The sequence below is a fragment of the Protopterus annectens genome, chromosome 3.part1 (assembly GCF_019279795.1).
Source record: "Protopterus annectens isolate FY-2018-M chromosome 3.part1, PAN1.0, whole genome shotgun sequence".
In the NCBI taxonomy this organism is placed as follows: Eukaryota; Metazoa; Chordata; order Ceratodontiformes; family Protopteridae; genus Protopterus; species Protopterus annectens.
Window position 1 is genome coordinate 49,322,372 of NC_056732.1, and position 25,847 is coordinate 49,348,218.

The 25,847-nt window shown below is 45.7% G+C and overlaps 1 protein-coding gene across 4 annotated transcripts in view; it reads left to right on the forward strand.

Annotated features, from left to right (window-relative positions):
- The window catches only part of VIRMA (vir like m6A methyltransferase associated), a 1,734,630-nt gene that overhangs the window by 1,246,759 nt on the left and 462,024 nt on the right, over nt 1-25,847 (forward strand). For all 4 annotated transcript variants that reach the window (XM_044066546.1, XM_044066545.1, XM_044066547.1 and 1 more), the window contains one exon: nt 8,699-8,916. In XM_044066546.1, the coding sequence (XP_043922481.1) occupies nt 8,699-8,916 (218 nt within the window). The remainder of the gene's footprint in view (nt 1-8,698; nt 8,917-25,847) is intronic.

The window sequence follows — 25,847 nt, forward strand, 5'->3', positions numbered from 1 at the left end:
AGATCTGTTCGCTTCTCCACTAAACCACCAGCTGCCAAAATTTTGCACAAAGCGGTTTCATCCCACAGCTTGGAAAGTGGATGCTCTTTCTTTCAGTTGGAAAAATCTTCATGTGTATGCCTTTCCACCTCTGCCTCTCCTCCCAAAGGTACTTCTGAAGGTCAGACAGGACAAGCCAAGGATGATTTTGATAGCTCCAGATTGGCCTCGACAGCACTGGTACCCACTACTGAGAAGTCTAGTACGGAAGCCTCCATGGCCTTTGCCTTTGATTCCACATCTGTTGTCCCAGGAGGACAGTCATTTGCTCAATGTCAAACTTCACTCTCTTCACCTAACAGCATGGCATATTCTGTTTTGAACCATAGAGGGTCTCAACTTCCACAACAAGTTTTGAATGTGATTTTGGAAGCTAGAAGGCCTAGTACAAGGAAAGTGTACGCAGATAAATGGAAGAGATTTTTATTTTGGAGTGCAGCTAAGGATTTGGATGTTTCTGAGCCTGATTTAAGTGTGGCTCTTCAATATCTTACTGAGTTATTGGACAAAGGTTTGTCCTTCTCTTCTATTAAGATTCATGCTGCAGCAATTTCAGCTCACTACGATTGTGACCCACCATTGTTTTCTCATCCTTTATTCAAGCAATTTCTTAGAGGGGCAAAGAATATAAGACCCCCGCGAAGAGCTCCTACTCCTGCTTGGGATCTCAATTTTGTGTTGGAGAAACTCACTCTACAACCTTTTGAGCCGGCAGCTACTGCTGAGTTGAAATATTTGTCATGGAAGACTGCTTTTTTGTTGGCCATTACCTCTGCAAGAAGGGTTTCTGAATTACAGGCCCTTATGGCAGTTGAGCCTTTCTTAATTTTCCACAAGGATAGGGTATCTTTACGTACTAATCCTTCCTTTATGCCTAAAGTGGTTTCTAGTGTGGCTTTAAACCAAACCATTCATTTGCCTACTTTTTATGCAAATCCCCAAACTAAAGGGGAAAAGATTTTGCACACTTTAGATGTTCACAGGCAGTTACGATATTATTTGGACAGAACTAAAGGGTTCAGACAATCTCAGCAGTTATTAGTTTCTTTTGCTTTGTGTTCTCAGGGCAAGCCCGTGTCAAAACAAATTATTTCTAAGTGGATTGGATTTTGCATTGCTTTCTGTTATTCCCATCATGGCAAAGAGATTCCAGCTGGGATTAGACCTCATTCCACTAGGGCTACTGCCACTTCAACAGCTTTTTTGAGGGGGGTGGCTACTAAGGATATTTGGGAGGCAGCCACTTGGAGTTCAGTGCATACCTTCTCTAGGCATTACCACCTTCCTTTGTACTCTAAATCCAGGGCTGGTTTTGCCACTGCTGTGTTGCAGGGCATTTTGGCAGCTCCTGCTTCATTATAGTTTAGCCATCCTCCCTTACCTCTGCTTTGGGATTCTACCCAAGTGTTAGGACTGCAGCAATGTGAGATGAAGAACATAGTACAGTTTTGTACCTACCATAAATGTAGATGTTCGAAGATCCACATTGCTGCAGTCCAATTACCTCCCTCCTTCCCCTCTGTTGTTTGAGGTGGTTGTGTGGGTTGGGTTATACATCTGAGGTATATTGCATTTTGTATATATTGTATATATTATACATATTGTTGGTGTTAGGCTAGTTGGTTGTTTAGTTGTGGTCTATGGGTTTTGACCTTTCTTTTTAGGGTCTTCTGACATCTGGGGCAAGAAAAGACTGAGGATATGACGTCGGTCATGCGCATTTGTACCCTGACGTTCTGATGTCAGTCAAATGCGCCTTGACCGACGTCAGCCTTATACTCTGATATTCGGGCCGACCGAGGGACAGCGGACTACCCAAGTGTTAGGACTGCAGCAATGTGGATCTTCGAACATCTACATTTATGGTAGGTACAAAACTGTACTTTCGCAAGTGCCGGTCGGCCGACTCATGAGATTTTCGAAGTCGAATTTCAGATCCGAAGTCTTCAGTAAAACTAAGTACCCCGTATTTCTTGTGGAAAGCAAATACCTCATAAGGATTTTCATTCTTATTGTATACCTTGCCTAGGCCCAGACCACGACATCAGTGGTTGTCGCTTTTGTGCTAGTTTTAATAAGTGTGCTATAAAAAGACGCTTTGATTTTGCACGACACTACTTCGGTAGAAAATTTAACTACACAATGCCGTTAGAGTAACCGACTACCGGCGTGCACAAAAAACGCAAGGATAAGGACAGGCAGCCTAGACCCAAGCCAGACTCCGAGGCCTTGGCTGGGCCGGTCTCCGGTTCACCGGTTTTCAGTGAGGCTCCTACGCAGCCCCTGGCTACCGCAGAATTGGAACCCGAGACCGCTTCGGAGCCTTTGGCGGAGAGTGCTAGACCGACGCAGCCTTTTTCTTTAGCCCCTACAGACAACATTGCAGAAAGAGATGTCGGTGCTGCAGAAACACCTTCGGTTTCTGAAGGTGTCTTCAGACCAATGATGCTCACTATAAAAACGTATCCTAAGCTTAAGACTCCTATTAAACCAGAAAAGACTGCACTTCAGTCTCCAGTTCAAGGCCCCATGCCTAAGAAAGAGATGCTTAAAATGGCTGAAGATTTGATCTTTTTAATCAGGGGTTCCCAACCCCCCCCCCCCGACAAAAGGCCTAGACAAGAGGAAGATTATGCCTCCTCTGAACAAGTTTCTATTTCCTCAGGCTCCTCTTAGGACCAAGATTACTCCTTCTCCCCTTATGAAGATTCTGATGCGGAGGATTCTATTCCCTCAGCTTCTCCTCCTGAAGACTACTCCTTTGGGGAAACTTTACACACTATGAGGGAACATTTTCACTGGGAAGGTCAGGACTACTCTGACTCAAAGGAAAGGCTCAGAGAGTTTCTTTTACTCCCCAGCACAGACATCTTGCCATGCCCCCAGTTTTAGACATTGTGGATGATGTTTACTTAGAATCCAGTTTAAACCCAGATTCTTTGCCTCCTGCTCCAGCCAAACCAGACAGATATTATAGAGTGCCTGACTCCCACAAATTCCTTTATAAAAGCCCTGTTGCTGATCCAGAGACTATCTCCCAGGGTCCCAAAGGGGCTAAGGCTTCTATGGCAAAAAATCCTGTACCCTCTGAAAGGGCTCCAGAGCACTAGACAGGTGGGGGGAAAAGGTTTACACCTCAGCCACTCTAGCTATGAGAGCACTAAATTGTCAATTTCACATGCTAAAATACCAGCAATTTCTAATGTCTCAAATAAGACAAAAAATAAGCACACTCTCTCAACAGTCTGAATTGAAAGAAATGTAGGATCTGTTGCATGCAGCTGAACAGGTGGGCAAACATACTTTACAATGTGGATTTGATTCTTTGGAGGCTTCTTGTAGAGCAGCTGTTACTGGGTCTTTTATACGTAGGCATGCCTGGTTAAAGGAACAAACTCTGCCTGATCGTGTTAAAGCAAAGTTTCTAGATGCTCCCTTACAGCAGGATGTCCTATTTGGAGTTAAAGCAGAAGAAGTCTTAAAGAAAATGGAGGATAAGGCAAAATCTATGCAGACGGTCAAAGATTTTCTGCAGGTTCAGCCCCCTCGCTTCAGCAGAAATTGGCCAACAAAAAATTGGTCCTTTCCAGCTACTGACAGACCACAGAGGGGTAAATACAGACGCCCAAGAGGCAGAGGACAACACAAACCCACTACAAACCTCGACAATGGGGCACTGCAACACAGAAGGGAGGAGAAGACAGGCCCCAAACTACTAGAAGGCAAACTCAGTGACTTAAACCTCATATGGCCAAGCAAGACTCTCTTGGCAGCTCCCTTGGGAGGAAAATTAGCACTTTTTTCAGACAACTGGCACATCGTCACAAAGGACAAATGGGTCCTAGACATTATTTCACAAGGATACAGATTCCATTTCCACACCTTGCCAACGTAAAGAGGAATGCCAAACCTGCCACAAAATCAATGGGCAGAGGCACAAAAACAAATTACAGCTCTCATGGACATGAGAGCCATTCAACTGGTACCTACACGGGAGCAAGGCCAAGGATTTTACTCAAGACTCTTTCTAGTCCCCAGAAAGGACAATGCCTGGAGACCAATTCTGGACCTTTCAATTCTAAACACCTTCTTACAAGTACCCAAATTCAAGATGCTAACACTACAGCAGCTTCTTCCCATGTTGGGCAAGAAAGCATGGCTAGTAATGTTGGACCTCAAGGAGGCATACCTGCATGTCCCTATCAGACAAAATTGCAGAAGATACCTCCGTTTCATTGCAGGTTCAACCCATTACCAATTATCTGCACTGCCCTTTGGCTTATCCACTGCGCCCAAGGTTTTCACAAAATGCCTGGCACTAGTAATTGCATACTGCAGACAAAGAGGAATTCAGATCTACCCATACCTGGACGACTGCCTCATCCAAGCAGAAAGCAAGGACATCCTCTTACAACATCTGGCTTTTGTAAAACATCTTCTAAGTTGCCTAGGGTACACAGTAAACGAAAAGAAATCAAAACTAGTACCCTCACAAAATATGACATTCCTGGGTGCCAGCTTGAATACAATGGCCCAGAAGGCTTATCTGACGCCAGACAACCAACTACAACTGACTCAATATTTCAAAACAATGGCAACAAAGACCCAACTCCCTGCAAGAAAAATTCTGCAAGCCTTGGGCTTCATGGCATCTTGCATACTACTAATACCATTTGCAAAGCTGCATATGAGGAAATTACAGTGGTACCTAAAAAATGTATGGTCTCAACACAGCCACAGCTTGGACACAGTGATATCTCTCATTCCCTGCCTTCAACAAGAGTTTCTGTGGTGGTCACAGGCATGTCACCTCAACAAGGGTCAGCCTTTCACCTTGCCCCCAGCCAGGCAAACTATGACAACAGATGCATCGGACTATGCCTGGGGGGCACACATGGCAGGACAGTGCGTTCAAGGCATATGGACTGCAGATCAAAGGAATCTACACATCAATCAAAAAGAGATGCTAGCTGTACAGAATGCTCTGACAGCCTTCAAGAACCTCTTACATCCAGGACAGCTTACAATAAGGACGGACAACACCACAGTAATGTGGTACATAAACAAGGGGGTACACACTCCTACCCTCTATGCAGGCAAGCAATGACCTTGTGGAACACAGCACTGGCTTACCAAGTTCAGCTACAAGCTCAGTTCCTGCCAGGTAAAAAGAACACATTGGCAGACGACCTCAGCAGAAACATCATGGATCCCCACGAGTGGAAACTGGATCCACAAGTATTTGCAATGATAACTCAAAAATGGGGGCACCCAGACATGGACCTGTTTGCCAGCCCCCAAAACTATCAGCTAACAAAATTTTGTACAAGGACACTTCACCATCAAGCTTGGAAAGTGGACGCACTCTCATTCAGTTGGTAAAACCTGACAAGTATATGCCTTTCCTCCATTGCCCCTTCTCTCAAAGGTGCTTCTGAAAGTCAGAAAGGAGTGACCACGAATGATACTCATAGCCCCAGACTGGCCACGCCAGCACTGGTACCCACTATTAAGGAATATGGCCCAGGGCCCACCTTGGATTTTACCACAAATTGTCCATTTGCTCACACAGCAAGACAATCAGATTCTACACAGCCAGCTCAAAACCTCAAATTTGGCTGCATGGCAAATCACCTAAGCATCCAGCCAGCTCCTCTTCCTCAAGCAGTTATGGATGTTATTCTGGAAGCTAGGAGGCCCGGCACCAGGAAGGCCTACTCGGACAAATGGAAAAGGTTTTGCGCCTGGAACCAAGCTAAAGGCCAAAATACCCTTCAGCCTCACATGCCTCAGATTCTACAGTATTTAACTGAGATGTTGCACAAAGGACTTTCTTTTTCATCCATTAAAATCCACGCTTCAGCTATTTCAGCCCACTACAACATGGATCCACCCTTATTTTCACTTCCACTTCTAAGGCAGTTCCTCAGAGGGGCAAAAAACATTAGGCCCCCCAGGAGAGCACCTACACCAACCTGGGACCTCAACTTTGTTCTGGAAAAACTTACACTACCTCCCTTTGAACCAGCTTTTTCTGCTGATCTAAGGTTTATATTATGGAAGACTGACCTGCTGCTAGCAATAACTTCAGCCAGAAGAGTCTCAGAGCTTCAGGCACTAATGGCAGTGGAACCTTTCCTCATTTTCCATCAAGACAGAGTTTCTCTACGAACTAATCCTTCCTTTATGCCTAAGGTGGTATCCAGTGTGGCTTTAAATCAAACCATCCACTTACCCACCTTCTTTCCAAATCCACAGAACAAAGGAGAAAGACTCCTGCATTCCTTGGACATTCACAGGCAACTTCGTTACTACTTGGATAAAACTAGGGTTTTCAGAAAATCTGACCAGTTCTTTGTATCCTACGCTGCAGCGTCACAAGGGAAGGCTATATCAAAACAGACCATTTCCAAATGGATAGGACATTGCATTCGTTTTTGCTATACCCATCATGGAAAACCAGTTCCTGCTACCATAAGGCCCCACTCTACCAGGGCAGCAGCTACATCTACAGCCTTCCTCAGGGGGGTGCCAACCAAGGATATTTTGGAAGCTGCAACTTGAAGTTCAGTACACACCTTCACCAAACACTACCACTTACCACTTTACTCTAAGACTAGAGCTGGCTTCGCCACTGCAGTCCTGCAGGGCCTTCTAGCCTCCTCTAACCCTCTTTGACTCCTCCTACCATCCTTAGCTTTGGGATTCTACCCAAGTGTGATGACTGCAGCAGGGTAACACGATGAACATAGTACAGTTTTGTACCTACCATAAATGTAGATGTTCGAGTGTTCACCCTGCTGCAGTCCAGGTTACCCTCCCTCCATCCCCTCTGACCTAACTAACTAAATATTTACAATACCTTTCTGATGTATTTGCTTATAGCTGGAGGGATGTTGTGTTTGTGCTAAATTTCTTAGATTGGTATTAATTACTGACCACCTTTTTGGGGGCACCTGACATCTGGGGCAAGAAAAACTGAAGAAAATGGCGTCGGATGCATCATATATACCCCTGGCACACTGACGTCAGGGAAGAAGCGACAGCAACCGACACCGGACCAAGACTTTGGAATTCAGGTTGACTGCGGGACCGCCTGACGACAAGATAACCCAAGTGTGATGACTGCAGCAGGGTGAACACTCGAACATCTACATTTATGGTAGGTACAAAACTGTACTTTTACTGGCAGCAGCAGCTGTAGAGAGGTTAAAGCCCTGAAATAAAGGGGGAAGAAAAGCTGTAAAATAAAAACAGATTTTAATTATTGCTATTATAAAATTCCAAAGATGCTTAAGTAAAGTGTTTGTGTTAGCATGAATTTTCTGAAGGAAATAAAAGTCTGAAACTCAAATGTATCTCCTTGTTTAGTAACTTCAGTTTTCAATGACAGCCAATGAACCAAAACATTTAGGAGTAAGGGTACCAAAACATTTTTTTAAGTTATATTTTGAATGTAAAGTGCTTCCTCCAACACCATTATCATATACTACAGCAAGTTTGAAATATTAAGCAGAGGAGCTATTTTACATAAAAAATATATTAAAAAAAGTAAGTAAAACACAATTGTACAGAGAGCCTTTACTATAAGAGCAGTAATGTTCTCCATGATGCATGTTGATGTGTAATTAATGCCCTTCTAGGGGTGTAGAGGCCCTTTGCAGGGCCTGCAGCATCGGGCCATTACAACACCCATGGGTGGTGGGTTCTATTTATACATTAACACACCCTGTCAAGCATTATTCTTGCAAGTGCTATATTATTGTTGTTTATGTATCCCTTACTGGAGACCATTATGGTGAAATATACTCAGTCTGAGAAGTTTATAAAGGCAGAAGCATTAGTCTTAAATGTAAAAGCATTCAAGGGAATACAACAAACAAATATGGTAATCCTCAAAAGAAGGGTACAAGGTCTCTTCCAGCCTTACCTGGTTATTCTCTCTGTCAGCATAAGTGTACTCAGTGAAATGTCTGCAGGAAATGTATTGTGTTCTAAATTGTATTTTTTTTTTTCTCCTGTGTATTATCGTCCTGTACTGAAAATGTTTTTTTCCTAGCTAGAGTTTCCCAAGTTACAAATATAAATGAATGCATGCCATTGTCTTTTTAAAATCGTTTTAGTGAAAGTAGCTTTCGGGAGAAAAAGTAAGCTGCAGTACATACCATTTTGTCAACATTTGACATGTATAATGTAATCAGTGTCTTGAGCTGTCATTGCTTCAGTTCATTGGCTGTTGCATTGTCATATATGCTGCTTTGTAGTGTTGTACAGGTTGGACGACTCACTGTAAAGGGATAAGATGTATTTTTTTTCCCTTTTCCTTACTTATCCCTTTTGTCCAGGTTTGTGCAACCTTGAAGACAGTATATTTAGAGGTCAGATTGCACAGACAAGAGCTACCATGCTGGTGGATGATTCCCTTCCAGAAACACTGAGTTTTCTGCAGTATTTTGTGTTGAGTTTTGTAGTTGCATTATTTTAGTTTCACATATTTCATTCACAGTATTTAGAGTCCCACTTATTTGCAAATCTCTCTTTCATTGTAGATTCAATTTTCTGTTCTTATACAGTTTGTTAGATATACTGTTTCTTTCCATTTTAAATCTTGACATGTTGAATATACTTGACTACATTGTCCTTTTTCCCTCTTTTCTAGGACATTTCTTTGATTTTACCAACATCTGCTGAGGGATCTAACTCTGAACAGGAACAATTGTCCAACTCACTGCCCGGAAAGGAACTACTTATATCCATATGTGACAGTTTGTTGGAAACGCTGGCTAGCAGCACGAGCAGCTGTACTGTGGTACTGACCGGTCTAAGGACCATGATCTTCCTCACAGAGCATGACTATGGACTTTTTTGTTTGAAAAGGTAACTCCCACAAATATAACACTAGTAGGAACAACTTCAGCCTATTTTGTGTGCGTGTCTGTGTGTGCTTTATCACACTGTAGGAACAGCTTCAGCCTATTTTGTGTGCATGTCTGTGTGTGCTTTATCACACTGTAGGAACAGCTTCAGACTATTTTGTGTGCGTTTTACTATTTTGTGTGCGTGTCTGTGTGTGTTTTGTCACACTGTAGGAACAGCTTCAGACTATTTTGTGTGCGTGTCTGTGTGTGTTTTGTCACACTGTAGGAACAGCTTCAGACTATTTTGTGTGCATGTCTGTGTGTTTTATCACACTGTAGGAACAGCTTCAGACTATTGTGTGCATGTCTGTGTGTGTTTTACTATTTTATGTGCGCGTCTGTGTGTGTTTTATCACACTGTAGGAACAGCTTCAGACTATTTTGTGTGCGTGTTTGTGTGTGTTTTATCACACTGTAGGAACAACTTCAGACTATTTTGTGTGCGTGTCTGTGTGTGTTTTATCACACTGTAGGAACAGCTTCAGACTATTTTGTGTGCGTGTCTGTGTGTGTTTTATCACACTGTAGGAACAGCTTCAGACTATTTTGTGTGCGTGTCTGTGTGTGTTTTACTATTTTGTGTGCGTTTTACTATTTTGTGTGCGTGTCTGTGTGTGTTTTCTTACGCTGCTTCTATTAGTCTCTTAACATCTCAGATGGCATTTCTCTACTAAGCACCAGGACCCCAAGGAAGACCTGCAGGCAAAGCTGTCCATGGCATGAAGGCCACCTACACTGAATTTAGACTTTGCCACATATGCTGCATTATAAAACTGAGCAGATGTTCATCATAAGGATCACTGCTGCAGTAGCATACGCCTAAATTATATGGGTTATGACCAGCTTAGGATATAGTAGCCAGACAGATTCCAAAGCATCAGGGCACCTTCCACATGCTGAAACTATTGGCCCGAGCTGAGTTGATTAAAAAAAAAGGTTTGGGTGCCAGTCCCCTTCAGAGCTTTCATGCCACTGAAGAGAGTACTGCTCTGCAGGGTTTTGAGGACTGACAGTTGGCTTGTGCTGTTACATTGCTTGGCATTAAAGTTCGCTTTGGGGAGAAACCTTCCATATATTATTTTTAATGTTTAAACTTACTTTCCTGTTTAGGAAAGTGTATTATAAGCTAGAAATATGTTTTTATTGACAGTCATGCAACATTACTACACTTTTAAACACAAGCATAGTTTTGCTTCTGACAGTTCAAAAGTTAATTAAAACAATCCAAAACTGTTTCTTTCTTGCAGAAACTGTGTTTAAATTATTTTTTGTTGAGGAAGTTAGGTTGCATTAGTGTGTCTTTTACTGTGTTTTTATTGGGAAAAGTTACTTTTTACTACTTTTAAATTTTACCGGCTTATGCTGCTTAGTTTCCCCAAGAAGCACTATTTTTGGTTTGACCATGATGTAAACTACCAGTCCCATTGTCAGCCATTATTCCAGCTACAAAAAGAAAAAGTTAACTAAACAGCCTTTACTACCACAGCAGGCTAGCAGTTTGCTTCACTTGCAGGTAGGTGACTGCTGTGGCCAAACCTGATTCCTCAGATCGCTCGTCTTTTTTCCCCTTCGATCCTTCTGGTATTGTCCATACAACCACTATGGATGGAGGTGTTAACCACATCCTCTGTGACTGTTGAAGCTCTTCTGAGTGGACAAGGGATAACCACTCTTCTTGTCAGTCTTGGGAAAAGGGACAGGAAAGTTGCCCCTACTTAGCCAGAATGTTGTACCCATCCCTGGGCAGACTGTTGTTGTCATTAATAATCCTGTTTGCTCCAATGTTCTTGTCAAAAAGAAACTGACAGCTAAACATGCAGCAGTTTCACTCGACAGAAATGGTTTATTAGGTTTGGCTCAGGGTTTTGTACAAGCTATTGGCCTTTCTTATTACATGGCTTCTGGGAAAAGAAAAAGGTGTTCCTTTTTTCCTAAAAGGTTCAAGAAATTAAATCTGGAAAGGAAGGTGATGGGCCAAATTTTTTTCTCCTCAGATTTCTGATTCAGACTCGGAAGAGCAATTTGTCTGGATTGCCCTGTCAAGGATTCCATTTCTGTGAATCTCTTCCAGAATATGCCAATTCCCAGAATCTCCTCCCATCCCCTAGTGCTGTCACCATAGCAGGATGTGTTTTTCACAGCCTGTGGTCCCTCCTTCCCTTCCCCAGTACTGCCAACATAGGAGGATGTGTTTGTCACAGCCTGTGGTCCCCCCCTCCTCCCATCCCCCAGTGCTGTCACCATAAGAGGATGTGTTTGTCACAGCCTTTGGTCCCTCCTTCCTCCCATCCCCCAGTGCTGTCACCATAAGAGGATGTGTTTGTCAGCCTGTGGTCCCTCCTCCCATCCCCCCAGTGCTGTCAGCATAGGAGGATGTGTTTGTCACAGCCTGTGGTCCCTCCTCCCATCCCCAGTGCTGTCACCATAGGAGGATGTGTTTGTCACAGCCTGTGGTCCCTCCTGCCATCCCCCAGTGCTGTCAGCATATGAGGATGTGTTTATCACAGCCTATGGTCCCTCCCATCCCCCAGTGCTATCAGTATTGGAGGATGTGTTTGTCACAGCCTGTGGTCCCTCCTGCCATCCCCCAGTGCTGTCAGCATTGGAGGATGTGTTTGTCACAGCCCGTGGTCCCTTCTCCCATCCCCCAGTGCTGTCAGCACAGGAGGATGTGTTTGTCACAGCTCGTCGTCCGTCCTCCCATCCCCCAGTGCTGTCACCATTGGAGGATATGTTTGTCACAGCCTGCGGCCCCTCATCCCACCCCCCCCAGTGTTTTCACCATTGGAAAATGTTTGTCACAGCCCGTGGTACCTTCTCCCATCCCTCAGTGCTGTCAGCATAGGAGGATGTGTTTGTCACAGACTGTAGTCCCTCCTCCCATCCCCAGTGCTGTCACCATAGGAGGATGTGTTTGTCACAGACTGTGGTTTTACTGATGACAGCCTGCTGCTCCCAAGAAAGCAGACAGAAGATGCGAAGTTCCTTGGTCTTTCAAATTTTTCTACATTTGTCCCAAAAATATCCCATCAGCTATAGCTTTAGCTGACCCAGCTGCTGCCAGACATTTTGTTAATTCTAATCTTTCCCCTTCTGACAAGGATGATAAACAATTGATGATGAGCTTTGGGGATTGGGAAAAAGTGTATTCTACTACAACTTTATTTTGTAGAATTTTGAATTGTCAGGCTAATATGTTAGATTATTCTGACTAATTGTGTAAGTATGAGAAAGGCTTTATTCCATATTTCCCTCCTGTGAGGAAAACTGTGTGTGGTTTATTTTCTTGCATTTCACAGGTCACTACTCATTTTTTAAGATGTGTATATGACTTTGTAGATACTAAATCCAGAGCTGTTGCCACTGGTACTTTGTCAACAAGGCTTGCCTTGCAGAGTTCTCAGAATCTTCCAGGAGATGTTAAAATAAGATTTTAAATTCACTTTTGTTAGCGATTTAGTTATTTGACCTGCTGCTGCAGAGGTTATCAAAAAATGTGATGGGGTAAACTGATAAATAAAATCCCTCAGACTTTTCAGCATCCCTTCCCCTAATTTTCCGTTCCCTTGTCCAGTTTTGTCAAGAAGCAAAATAAACAGTCTCAGAAGAATGCTGTTAAGCAGTCCTTTAAAGAGGTCCCAAAAAGAAAACAGGATGCCCCAAAATAAATGACAGTGGAATGAGGCAGAATGACTGTACAAGAGAGCTGGTCTCCCCTCCCACTCTGACAGTCCCTTATCCTTTCCCGAAAGCTTGAGTCTCCATTTCTGTCTTTTGCAACAGACTGCTTGAGACATACGAGTTCTCAGAGTTATTCAGCAAAGTTACAGCTGGCATTGGGAGGAAATCCCTCTCTTCTAGGGGATTTACTCCACGTATATCAGACCAAAGCCCTCTGTTCTCCCCTGTCCTACAGCACATGCTAGCTCTAGGGGTAATAGAAACAGTTCCTCCTTCCTATTTTTGAAAAGTTTTTTTTTTTTTAAGAATGTTTGTGTTGCCATAGAAAGAAAATGCCTGGAGACCTGCTCTGGACCTTTCTTTCATAAACCAGTCTGTGGTTGTGCCAAAGTTCAAAATGCTTTCATGTCACAACCTCTTACCCCTTTTTCCTCTTTGGTAACCTAAGGTTTAAAAAATGCTTATCACATTTTATTAATCCAAACTTCAGATGTTTCTTAAGTTTTTTTTTGTGCCTGGATCACAATATCAGTGTTGTGGCTTACCCTTTAGGCTATCCACTTCCGAGAGAATTCGCAAAGTGTCCATCTCCTATTATAGCCCTTTGCTGGCTCCAGGGTATCCACATTTTTTCTATATTCAGATGACTTGCTTATTTTACAGTCTTTTACAAAGTATTAGGGGTCTTTCACTTGAGTGAGATATTTCCTATGGAGGCTGGAATTGCAAGTTAACATTCAAGGAGTGTATTCCTGGGGTGGCTTGCTATACACCACAGTATAAAAAGCTTTTCTTCCACTCAGGCTTCACTTACTGCGAGGGAATATCTCAGGATTCTGTATCTCATGGCATCTTTTCAAATATGAATCCTCTGGCAAGACTCCACATGAGAAAGTTACAGTGGTATCTGAAGTCTGTTTGGTCCCAGCACCAACACTCATTACATTTTCCGACTCCAGTCGTGGTGTCTGTGAGAAGAGAGATCACTTGGAGATATCAAATAATCCTGAATCTGTATTGTCCCCTTCTCCCCTACTGCTGCACTGCAGTTAAGTCACCTGAGACACTATGGAATTTGCTTGGGGATCGGTGTTGGGGGGGATAAAATTGCAAGGGGTATCTGGGGCAGCAAAGACAGACACAAGCACATAAATATAAAATAGATGCTTGCTATTATCAAGGCACTCAACTTTCTGAATTATCTCTGGGCCCCCAGGAACAATGTGGTACATAAACAAGCAAGGGGAACCAGTTGTTACCACCTATGCATGCTAACCATGGGTAGCATGTTTACCAAACTCATATGACCAGGTATGCTTTGGCACTCCTTTCACAGACTACTCAGCTTCTTCCCGACCTTCCTGACACGGAAGTTAAGTCACAACTTTCATCACTTCTGGCGGCTTCCTCCCAGGTGGAATTGCACACCATTAAATGCAGCTCTGATGCAGCTGAAGCATCTGCTAGAGTAGCTACATTTGCCTCTGTTTTCCAAAGATACTCCTGGTTGAGGCTTCAACCACTTCCAGATGACGTTAAAGCTAAATTGTGGATGCTCCCTTAGATAGTAAGGCTTTGTTAGGGGCTGCAACAGCAGACTTGTTCAAGTCCTTGCAGGAGAAAGGAAAAGAATTACAGGACCTAAAACACAACTTTGTTTCTCCAGTTCCTAAATTCCAAAGGAATTCCCAGCTAAAACTCCCTTTGTTAGGAAACAATCTCTCACTCCTCCTTCCAAAAGTAAGAGGGGTGTTAGGAAACCTGTTGCTTCCAAACCCTCTCAGCCTATTCCTGCTCAAAACCAGCCTTTTCCAGACAAGCCAGGTAGTCTTTGACTACCATCCTTTTCTCAGCCACTGTCCCCATATTTCCCTGTCCCTTCCAGTTGGGAGCAAATTACTCCAGATTTGTTGGTAATTTCTATTATCCACAAAGGGTATTTCATGGTGTGGGAAGCTCTTCATCTTTTGTGGGTGTTCCTCAACCACCTCGAAAGCAACTACAATTTTTTCCAGAGGTGCCCCATGTATTGAAATCCCAGGGAACTAATTAAAAAGTTCCACTGCACCAAAAAGAAAGAGGTTTCTACTCCAGGATGTTTCTGTTTCCCAGAAAAGATGGCCATTGGAGACCCATTCTGGATCTTTCACACCTCAACACCTTCCTGAAGGTGCCAACCTTCTGGATGCTTTCTCTGCCTACTTTTTCCCCTCATCCTTGCACAAGTGTTTATGGTCTCCATGGACATCAAGGATGCTTACCGTCACATTCCCATTCATCTACTTTTCAGGAAATATTTCCATTTTTCTGTTGCTTCATCACATTTTCAGTTCTCTGCTTTGTCCTTTGGTCTCTCTAAGGCACCAAGGGTATTTACAAAATTCTTGGCAACTGTGATTGCTTATTTCACATTCCAGAATATGCAGATCTTTCCTTATCTGGACAACCTCCTGCTCCAGGCACTCCTTCCAGAGACCTTGCAACAGATTTTCTATTTTCCTTCTTCAAAGACCGAGTTTCACAGTAAAGTTCCAAAAATCTTTCTTCACTCCTTCACAAGACCACATATTCCTGGGGTGCAGCTTCTAGACAGATCAAATGGTAGCCTCCCTGCCTCCTCAGAAAATTCAGTTTCTAACCAAATTCTTCCAAGACCTTCTACGTCTGCAGTCTCTTACAGCCAGGGAGTTTCTCCACCTTCTAGGATTCATGGCATCCACCATCCCCATGTTACCTCTGGCCAAACTTCACAAGGAAATTAAGGAAATTTCAGTGGTACCTCAAGTCAATTTGGAGGCAACATGTGCACCCACTAGACTTTGTTGTCCCTCTTCTTCCCTGTCTGAAGAGAGAACTACATTGGTGGATTCAGCAAATTTCCTTGAACCCAGACCTTCCTCTGCATCCTCCTCTTCTCCTCTCACAGATGCCTCAGACATAGGTTGGGGGCAGCCTTTGCACCCTGGAAGGTTCAAGGACTTCGATCCCCTTCTCAAAGGAGGAAGCACATAAGCATAAAAGGGAAGAGAGCCCTGCTGTTGGCTGTACAGACCTTTCACACATACTTTCATCCAGGACCTCTAAAACTGTTTACAGACAGCACCACAGTTCTTTGGTATGTAAACAAATGGGGGGGAGGAATGAAGTCATTCCTTTTGTGCAGGCTTACTCTCTTGACATAGGAATTGGCAAGGCCACTCAGTACTAGGTCTCCCTTCAAGCATTGTATATATCCTCCAATCAGAATGTAGTGGCAGACACTCTGAGCAGGTCCATTACTCAGTCCCACGAATGGATGCTTCACAGGGGCATGTTTCTGGACATTCTCCACTGGTGGGATATTCCTCAAGTAGATCTCCTTGCCCCCACTATGAACAGACAACTTCCAAAATTTTGTGCCGAAGTTCCAGACCCATAGGTGTGGAAGGTGGACGCCTTTTTTTCTGAAGGTAGAGATGTTTTTCTATGCATTTACCTCCCTTCTGTCTTATTCAGAAAGGTCTGCTGAAAATTCATCAGGACAAACCAGAAATCTTGATGGTGACCTCCTTTTGGTCAAGACAGCATTGGTTCCCTCTTCTGCATTTAGCCAAAGACAATCTTCGCAAGTTATCTCACAGGGTGTATCTTCTCACACAAGACAAGAGATCTCTAATTCACCCACATCTGTCAACTCTACATCTGACACTGTGGGTGATAGGCTTTTGATTCCTTTAAGGCACCTCTTTTCAGAGGACATGCTTAGGGTTCTGCAGGAGGCCAGAAAACCCAATATCAGGAAATACTACTTATCCAAATGGAAGAGTTTTCCATCTAGTGTCTTTCTTGTAAACTGGACCCACTTTTTGTAAATGTACCTCTGGTTTTATCTTACTTGTGTGAGCTGCTGAAGATTGGTTTGGCTTATTCCTCTCTGAAAGCTCTTGTATCAACCATTTCTGCTTGTCTGCCTCTAAATTGGAGGTTAAAATCTTCCTTAAAGGTGTCCTTGATATCAGACCTCCCAGGAAGCCTGTTCCTCCTCCTCGAGATTTTAATTTTGTCTTGGAAAAACTCACTGTAGCTCCGTTTGAACCTACAACTGCAGCTTCCCTGCAACACTGTACTTGGAAGACCGTTATTATTAGCCATCACATCAGCCAGGAGGATGTTCACACTTCAGGCCTTGATGGCTTCTCCCCCCTTCCTGATTTTCCATAAAGATAGGGTTTCCTTGCATAATAACTCTTCATTTATGTCCAGGATTGTGAATGAGTTGTCACTTAACCAGGCTATTCATTTGCCCACTTTTTTCCCTCCCTCCCTCACCACAATCATCTAGTGAGAGAGTTCTACACACCTTGGATGTGCATAGACAACTCAGATTTTACTTGGATAAAACTAAGCCTATCAGGAAATCTGATCAGCCTGTTTCTTTTCATCTCAAGGCTCTGGGAATGCCGGTTTCCAAGCAGACTATTTCCACATGGATTTCAAAACCAATTTCCTTTTCTTATGAGTTTCATGGTAAGAGCCTTTCTACTCCTGTTAAGGCTCATTCTACAAGAGCTGTGTCTTCTTCAGGTGATTTTTTTCAAAGATTAGATAAACCATTTTGGAAGCAGCTGTCTGGTTTTCTAGTCATACCTTTACTAAACATTGTAAACTGGATGGCATCTCCAAATCTAGAGCTGGCTTTTCTAGAGCCATTCTCCATGTTTTTTTTAGAAAGCACCTCTGCTCCTTCCCCTCCCTTTCTTCCTCCTGAGCTTTGGTGCTCTCCCTCATGTTAAGAGTACTGCAACGTAAGGATAGAAGGACATAGAGTAGTTGTGTAAAATCTTATCATAACCATAGGTGTCCTTCTCTTCTGTGTTGCAGTATTCTACCCCTCCCGCCTTCCCCCTGATTTTTGTCTTTTTTCTGCATGGATGTTTACCCCCTTTGTTCCTTACCCTGTTGTTCTTACTGGGGCATTTGGTTCTGAGGATAGTACATGTAGATGTCACTTGTATGGCCTACGTGAGATGCCCCATATACCTTGCAGTGGATAAAGTCTTTTGTATACTGGCCGATTGTGGTGACCACCTTTGGTCGTGAATCTGCTCATGTTAGGAGTACTGCAACATAGAAGAGGAGGACATCTATGGTTATGGTAAGCCTTTACACAACTATTCTTTCTTCCCTGAACCCAAAAAATGAGAGAGAAAGGATACTTCATACCTTGGATGTCCACAGACAACTTGGGTGCTACCTTGTCAGAACTAAATCTTTCAGATCTTTGGATCAATTGTTCATTTCTTGTGAAAGTAAAAACTAAGGAAAAACCTGTGTCAGACTATTTCCAAGTGACAAACAGGTATCAGAAGTGCAGGTCAGGACGCAGCTCGTGCAGATACGGAAAATCACTAAATCAAGAACAGCAGAAAATCACTAATGCTGGAACAGCAAAAACAGAAGCAGCGAACTCAGTACAATACTTCTTTATTTCACCGTTTCATAAAAACTGGATAGTACCACAAAAAATCCACAGTTAAGCGCTTTCGATTGGTACAACCAATCTTCCTCAGAACTGGACTATTTCCAAGTGGTTGTCTAAGGCTAGTACCTTTTGTTGTACTCACCACAACAAAAGTATTTCAGGTAGGGGCAGGGCCCACTCTACCAGTGCCTTGACTTTATCTATAGCTTTTTGGAAAGGGTTGGATTCTAAAAATCTTATGGAAGCTGCAACATGGTCCTCTGTACATAACTTTTACAAAATACCACAAGCTAGATTCCTTTTCCAGTTCTAGGTCAGGCTTTAAGTGCTTTCTCCAAGATCTCCTTGTACCATTTCCCCTTCCACCTCCTACTTGCTTTAAGCTAGGGTAATCTACCCATATAACTTAGGCTACTGCAGCAGTGATCAATATGATGAACATAGTACAGTTGGTTAAGTAAACTTACAGCAGCAGTAGATTTTTGAATGTTCACTGCTGAAGTAACCACTCCTTCTCTCCTTCGCTCTCCCTTGTGTTTTGGTATATTTTTGATGCCAGGATGTAGACATTTGTTTTTGGTGCTTCTAGCAATGTCTATTCTGGTCGCAACCTCCCTCTCTCAGGTGGTAGTAAAGTTCTGAAGGGCCTTGTGCACAAACCTGTCCTTTAGTCAGCTCAGCTCGAGCTGCCTGACAGTTTGGGAGTGAAGAAGATTCCCTGAAGCTTTGGAAGCTGCTTGGCTATAATATTTTTAGCAAGGTATAACCCGTGTAGATAAGGCCACTGCAGTAGCGATCATTCAGTCATTTGCTGTTATTGTAAGTTTACTTAAACTGTACTTTCCTCTTGCCCCTACAGATCTCACAACACATGGTTGGTCTTTGGTACTACTAAGACTATATGCAACAGGCAGTGAGACTGTTCGGGATCCTTAACGCGTCGAGTCTGTTGTTTCTTCCTCTTGCTGTCATGATGTTGTTTAACTCTCATCTCTTCAGTTCTTCATTGCTTCATGACTAGTTCAGTCATGATAAAAGTGTTTCTTCAGTGTTGCTGTCTTTTTTTCTTGCTTCCATTTTTCTTCCTTTTATCACTAAGTAACCCATTCCATTATTTTCTCAGTATCTGGTCCTTTCTTCTTGCCTTCACCCACTATCAAATCCATTGTTTAAGGAGTTGCAGAGATGGAACTATGTGTCTGCTGTCTTAGCGAGAAGCTTAATATGCTTGAGTGCACTAGTCATTGAGGGAGAACCAACAGAGAATGGAGAAGCTGAACCCCCTTCATATGTGAGAAGCTCTCTCCTTTAAGCCATCTGGATACTGCTTCGACTGTGATGATGAACCTGGTCCTTTGTGACCTCATCCATCCAAAAAGATATATCTATCAAAAAAGACTTACAAGAGGTTTACGTTGTAGCAAAGCAGGCATTGACAATGGCTGTTTCAGTGAAAATCTTGAGAGTGACTATGGTAAGCCAGTCCAGCAATGGTCTAGCCACAGGCTCTCCTCAGACACAGTCACTTCTTGATGTTGCAGCAGCTAAATTAATGAGTACAGGAGCTGTCATCTATGTCAGTTATAAGAATCTGGCTAGGGCAGTGTGGGAGGTCTTATCTGAAATGTGGGCTGTCTGTTCTCCCAGCCTGTGGCATTAGGACAGTGTGACCATGCTTGGTGTCCCTCCTAAACTACTGGGTATTCACCAGCCATGTCGTCAACAGCCATAATGTTGTCTAACTATAGATCTCTTCTGTCATTGACTACCCAACATGTGGCATTGCCCTTCTAGCAGACAGTCCAGTACCTGTGTCAACCACAGTCCAGGCACTCAGAATTGATGAGTCCACCTCCAATGCAGACAGGCATGCAAAGATGGGCACCATGTATGCAGTGAACCTATAGCTGGTGCCAGATTTTTCCAGACTGGTACCATCGGAGCCTACCACCTAACATTGTACTCCTTTGTTCCAGCTTCAGTGCACCTGACTCCCGATGCTTCACATCAGGTCTTGTTACTACTGGCGCGGGCAGTTTATAACAGCAGTAGAGTAGCTACCCCTGAACACTGAGTAGACACCCATGCATTTCCATATATAGTGCCAGTGTTAACATTGCTCCACCAGCAAGAACATTAAGGCCTTGGTCATGCAGCTGTGTGATAGCTTATGACTGCAGGAGCCACTACAGCCTTCCCTGGAGGAATCAAAAAGACCGTCATCTTTCTGATAAGAACCTTTTCCCCAAAAGGTTCTGTAAGACTCATTTTAGATTCATAGATTCATAGATTAGTACTAGGCTGACTGCCCTTGTGAGCCATTTTAAGCCTAGCCAATTATCCCCTGTGAGATTCAAACCCTGTACCTTGTGTTTGTAAGACAAACACCTTAACCATTAGGCCACCCTCCCAACCCTAATTTTAATGATCGTTGTTTGGATTTTCCCCACCACTGGGCTTGCTGAGGAGAAACGGTGCTTGACTTCACCAGGTCACTTCCTAAGGACCCTAAATTTAGAGGGTTTCTCCAGTTTGTATAGCAGAAAGGGGAGTGGCCCATTGACATGATGTTGTCATCCCAGTCGACAGGCCATGTAGGCTTGCTCCCTCCCCAGACCTCCTTGGTGGACATTCTCAATGTTCTGGGTCACCCTGATACATTATCCCTGGTGCCCAGGAAATTAGATATCTGAAGTAGGAGATTCATTTGTCTGCAACCTATGGGGGGGGTTATGGATCCGATATCGGATCCGAACCGGCATGGTTTACCAGCTATGGATCCAAGCTCTCAGCTCCTCCCCTCACCCATAATACCCTGGTCTACCCTCATGACCTCAGATCTCGTTTGCCGCGCATGGTGACCAGATTGTTTTTCCAGCTCTCCAGCTAAATGCTAGTTTAAGTGTTTAAATTGTAAAATTTAAAGATTTTTTTGGTTGATTTGTGTGAAAGTGTAGGTTTCCCTTTTGGTATTATTACTTTTTTTAGTGTTTAATCTAAAAGTTATATCCCTCCCCTCGCTGGTAGCGTAGTGTGTGTGTTGGGCCTGTGAGTGATTTTTGTTTTTTCTTTAGTTACTTACTTTAGTTATAGTAACTGTTATTGTGGCTTGGGATGTCTGAGCAGCCCAAGTCTATTTTTTCTAAATGCTCCGAGTGTGGCCATAAGCTTTCCCCAGCTGATGGCCACACTCGGTGTGTTAGATGCCTGGGGGTTGAACACCTCACATCTGGATGTTCCATTTGTGCAGGGTTCAACCCCAGGGCATTGAAGGAGCGGAGGTCCAAGCTTGTTTTGGTGGGCCTTTTACCGCCGGACTCTGCTCCGACCTCCGCTCCTTCGGGGGTAACCGTCCCCATGGTTATTCCCTCTGCGGCTCCCCCTCCTCCTCCTGGGACTCAACCTCCCGCTTCTGGTTCGGAGGAGAGGGATGCTAGAAAAAGGGACCGGAGGGAGAAGCACCATAAGCGGCGGGCCGAGACCTCTGTTTCGGCCCCGCCAGCCAAGCGGGCTTCTCCCCCGGCTCCATTGTCGGCTCGATCTCCTCCTCCTCGGCTCCGGTCTCCAGTGTGTTTTTCACCGGGACCTGAGGAGGAGGAGACCCGATCTCCATCGAGGCTATCGAGGAGGCACTCTAGGCCTACCTCGGTAGCCTCGTCGAGATCTACGATAGCCTTCGGATGCTGATCTGGACCGGATGATGAGAAGGTTCATCCAGGCCCAGATGCAGATGGGAGTGCTCTTGCCTCCCCTCTGGGGAGCTCGACCCTTTTCAAGCCGATTGCTCCTTCTCCGACCCGCTACCGGGTTCGGAGCAGTTGGAGCCGAGCAGCCGGGCGGGGTGGATCGGCGCCGATAGTACTTGGTACTTCGGATCCGACCCTGCCCTCGAGTGCATCGGATCCGACCTCTCGGAGCCTGGATCCGAGCCTCGGATCCGGGGGGATCAGTGCTCCTTCGGCGCCGTCTGTGTCGGAGCGCACTGTCCCTTCGGATCCGAGCGCTTCGGCGCCGGCTCCGATCCACTCTTCGGATCCGAGGGGGAGCCGATTGTCGGATCCTTTGGTCGAGGTTGGCTCCCCTTCGGCGTTTGATGTAGTGGAGAGGGCCCTGTTGAGGGTCTCCGGACCCCCGGCACTTGTTTCGGCTCCGTCCCGCGCTCCCTCTGCACTGGGTCAGGCTTCCACCATCCGGCCCTTGGGACAGCCCGCTTCTGTGCCCCAAGCTGCTCCCCTGGAACAGGTTGCTGCTTGCGAGGAGTCCTCTGACAGCCCCCCAGAGGATGTTCCTCGCAAGCATACGTGCAAAAGGAGGCACATTGACTCCCCCGAGTCTCTCACGGAAGACACGGATTTGGAGGAAGGGGAAGGCTCCCCACGGTCTCCCCCCGAGGATGTCTCATTTGGAGACATCATGGAAATGCTCCGTATAAGGGGGGGGTGGTCTGCCCCCAAGTCTTCCTCGGACGAGTCCGTGTTCTTGGAGGCATTTGAAGCGGGCCCGTCTACCACTTGGGTGTCCCCTCCTGCCGACCCCCTGGTGAACCTCATTACCACCAGGGCGTGGAAGGAACCGGACACCATGGAGCCAATCCCTAAGAGGCCCGATAGGATCCTCGGCCCACCGTCTGACCGTGCCTATTGGAGTAAGGGGCCTCCAGTAGATGCCATGTTGACGGCGGCGGCCACCAAGAGGGAACTTGCTCAGGAGAGTCCCTCAGTCCATCCCCCGAGCAAGGAGTCTCGGATGATGGACCGCTTGGGGAAGCGGATGTTTAGTTCAGCGACCTTCTCGGTAAGGGCGCTGAACTACCTGGCACACGTCATTAGGATGCAGCGAGATCTCATTAAAGAATACGCTGCATCTCCCCCAGAGTCCATGTCGGAGGAGGACAAAATGCTGCACTCCACCCGCATGGCCACTCTTAGATCAGTTACTAATACCTCTATGCGGCTACTCTCCCATGCTACGGAAGGCGCTAGAGCCGCAGGGGCAGGTCTAGTCACTAGACGTCAGGCCTGGCTCCGTCACTGCGATTTTTCTGAGCCCTTCAAAGCGTCATTTGCGAAAGCCCCCTTTGATGGTTCTGCCCTCTTTGGCAAAACCGTTCGCGACACTTTGACCCAGAGCGAGAAGGACGGGAAGATGCTGTCTGCCATCGGAATCCGCTTCTCTGCACCCCAGAGGCCCTACTCTAGGAACCAAAAGGGTCAGAAGAAGATGTGGTTCCGGAAGTCGCAGCAATCCCAGCCTGCTCCGGACAACCAGTCCTTCCGTGGCAGAGGAGGACAGGGAGGACGCCGCCCTAGAGGCAGAGGGGCTCCCAGGAACTTCGGGTCCAGAGAACCCTTCTCTGAACGGCCCGCGCAGCAACCCTGAGGGGTTGCCCAGCTGCTCCACTCTGGAGGCAGTCGGGGGACGTTTTTCGGGGCACCTAGCGGCATGGGAGTCCATAACATCAGACCGCTGGGTTCTCCAGATCATATCCAGAGGATACCGCATCCCTTTTCGTCACTTACCAAAGTTGAAGTCCCTCCTAGACGTTCCACCCGGTCAACGGGAGGCCGCTTTGGCAGAAATTGGCCATCTGCTAAAGAAAAGAGCCATCCAGCCCGTCCCCCCAGACCAGATCGGATCAGGGTTCTACTCCAGGTTCTTTTTAGTGCCAAAAAAGACGGGGGAGCTAAGACCAATTTTAGACCTTTCTCTCTTGAACCTGGCAGTCCCCAAGGAAAAATTCCGAATGGTCACTCTGCAATCTATTCTCCCCCTTCTGGGAGAAAATCACTGGATGTGTTCTATAGACCTCAAAGATGCGTACTACCACATCCTGATGGACAGGCGCTCCAGGAGGTTCCTCCGCTTCCGGCTGGGAGCCAGTCACTACCAGTTCCGGGTCCTTCCCTTTGGTCTCACCACAGCCCCCAGGGTGTTCACCAAAGTATTAGCAGTGGTAGCGGCCCACCTGAGGCTTCAGGGGGTGCAGGTCTTCCCCTACCTGGACGACTGGCTTCTTACCGCCCCAACAAGGCATCTACTACTATTGGTGCGATACTCCTTCCTCCATCTTGCTCCCTTTCTGGGCATTACAATAAATACAAAGAAATCCAACCTGGCGCCCACACAGCTCTTAGATTTTATAGGGGCCAGGTTAGACACAAGGAGTTTAAAAGCCTTCCTCACTGCGGACAGAGTTCAAAATCTGCAGCTCCAGGTGTGGGCCATTCTCCACTCAAGTTCTGTTCCGGCGGAGTTGGTCCTGAGGGCTCTAGGGTCAATGGCGTCTGCTATAGCACTTCTTCCTCTTGCCAGGCTCAATATGCGCATCCTCCAGTGGACTCTCTTAGTACAATGGTCATACCTTGCTCTCCCTATGCATCATCCCATTGCGATCAGCAAGGCTTGCAAGCGGTCCCTCCTGTGGTGGCTTCACTCCCCAGATCTCCACGGAGGCCGCCCATTTTGTGCTTCTCCCCCTCTCGCCACGGTGACCACGGACGCCTCCCGCCTCGGGTGGGGGGGGCATTTTGTGGGCCAGACCGTCCAAGGCACGTGGAACGATTCAGAGACCTTACTGCATATCAACGTTCTAGAGGTGAGAGCAGTGCTCTTAGCGTTGCTAGCACTTCTGGACTTTCTTCCCTTGGGAACAATTGCGATTCAATCGGACAACATGTCAGTTGTCTGGTACATCAACAAGCAAGGGGGAACAAGGTCTTACCCTCTTTGTCGAGAAGCCATGAGAGTTTGGGAATGGGCAATCTCCACCAACCGCTTTCTAATAGCAACGCACATTCCGGGTCGGTCCAACATCCTGGCGGACAAGCTCAGTCGCACCATTCTGACCCCTTACGAGTGGTCTCTCAATTTTCAAGTAGCAGAACGCATATTCGCACGGTGGGGAACTCCTTCATGCGATCTTTTTGCCTCTCCCTCAAACACCAAGTGCGACAGTTTTTTCGCTCTGATACCTCCTCCAGGAGGTTCTCCAAGAGACGCTCTGGTGCATGCTTGGCCACCCGGTCTTCTGTATGCTTATCCACCCTTGCCTCTGATGCTCCAAGTTCTTCAGAAAGCCTCTCGGGTGGGTTGCAGAATGATTCTCATTGCTCCGTTTTGGCCTCGACAGATCTGGTTCCCCTTTCTAAGGTCTCACTCGGTGAATCCTCCTTGGATTCTAGATCCCATTCCGGATCTGATATCTCACCCATCCTGCATATCTCCTCCGAACCTGGACAACCTGAAGCTGACCGCTTGGCTGCTCCAGTTCCACTCTTGATCAGGACTCCCGGTATTTCGTCTCCTGTTAAGGCAATCCTGGTGGCAGCTCATAAACCGTCCACTTGGAAAGTCTACCGCAGCAAGTGGAAACGGTTTTCTTTGTGGCGGGCGGCAAGGCCTGAATCCCTTCACGGTTCCTCTCACTTTAGTGCTTGACTTTCTAACCACTCTTTTTAACGATGGTGCCAGCAGTTCCACAGTCAAAGTACAACTGGCGGCAATTTCTCATTATCACATTGGTTATGACTCTAGTCCACTCATGTCAGCCAAGTTGTGTAAAATTTTCCTTAAAGGTACTTTCCTTCTCAGGCCCCCTGTAAAACAAGCGGTTCCTCCTTGGGACCTTTCCTTAGTTCTCCAGGCCTTGACCGCCCTTCGAACCAGCGGCTACGGTGGATCTCAAATTCTTGTCTTTCAAGACAGCCTTTTTAGTAGCCATTACATCGGCCAAGAGAGTCTCAGAGCTC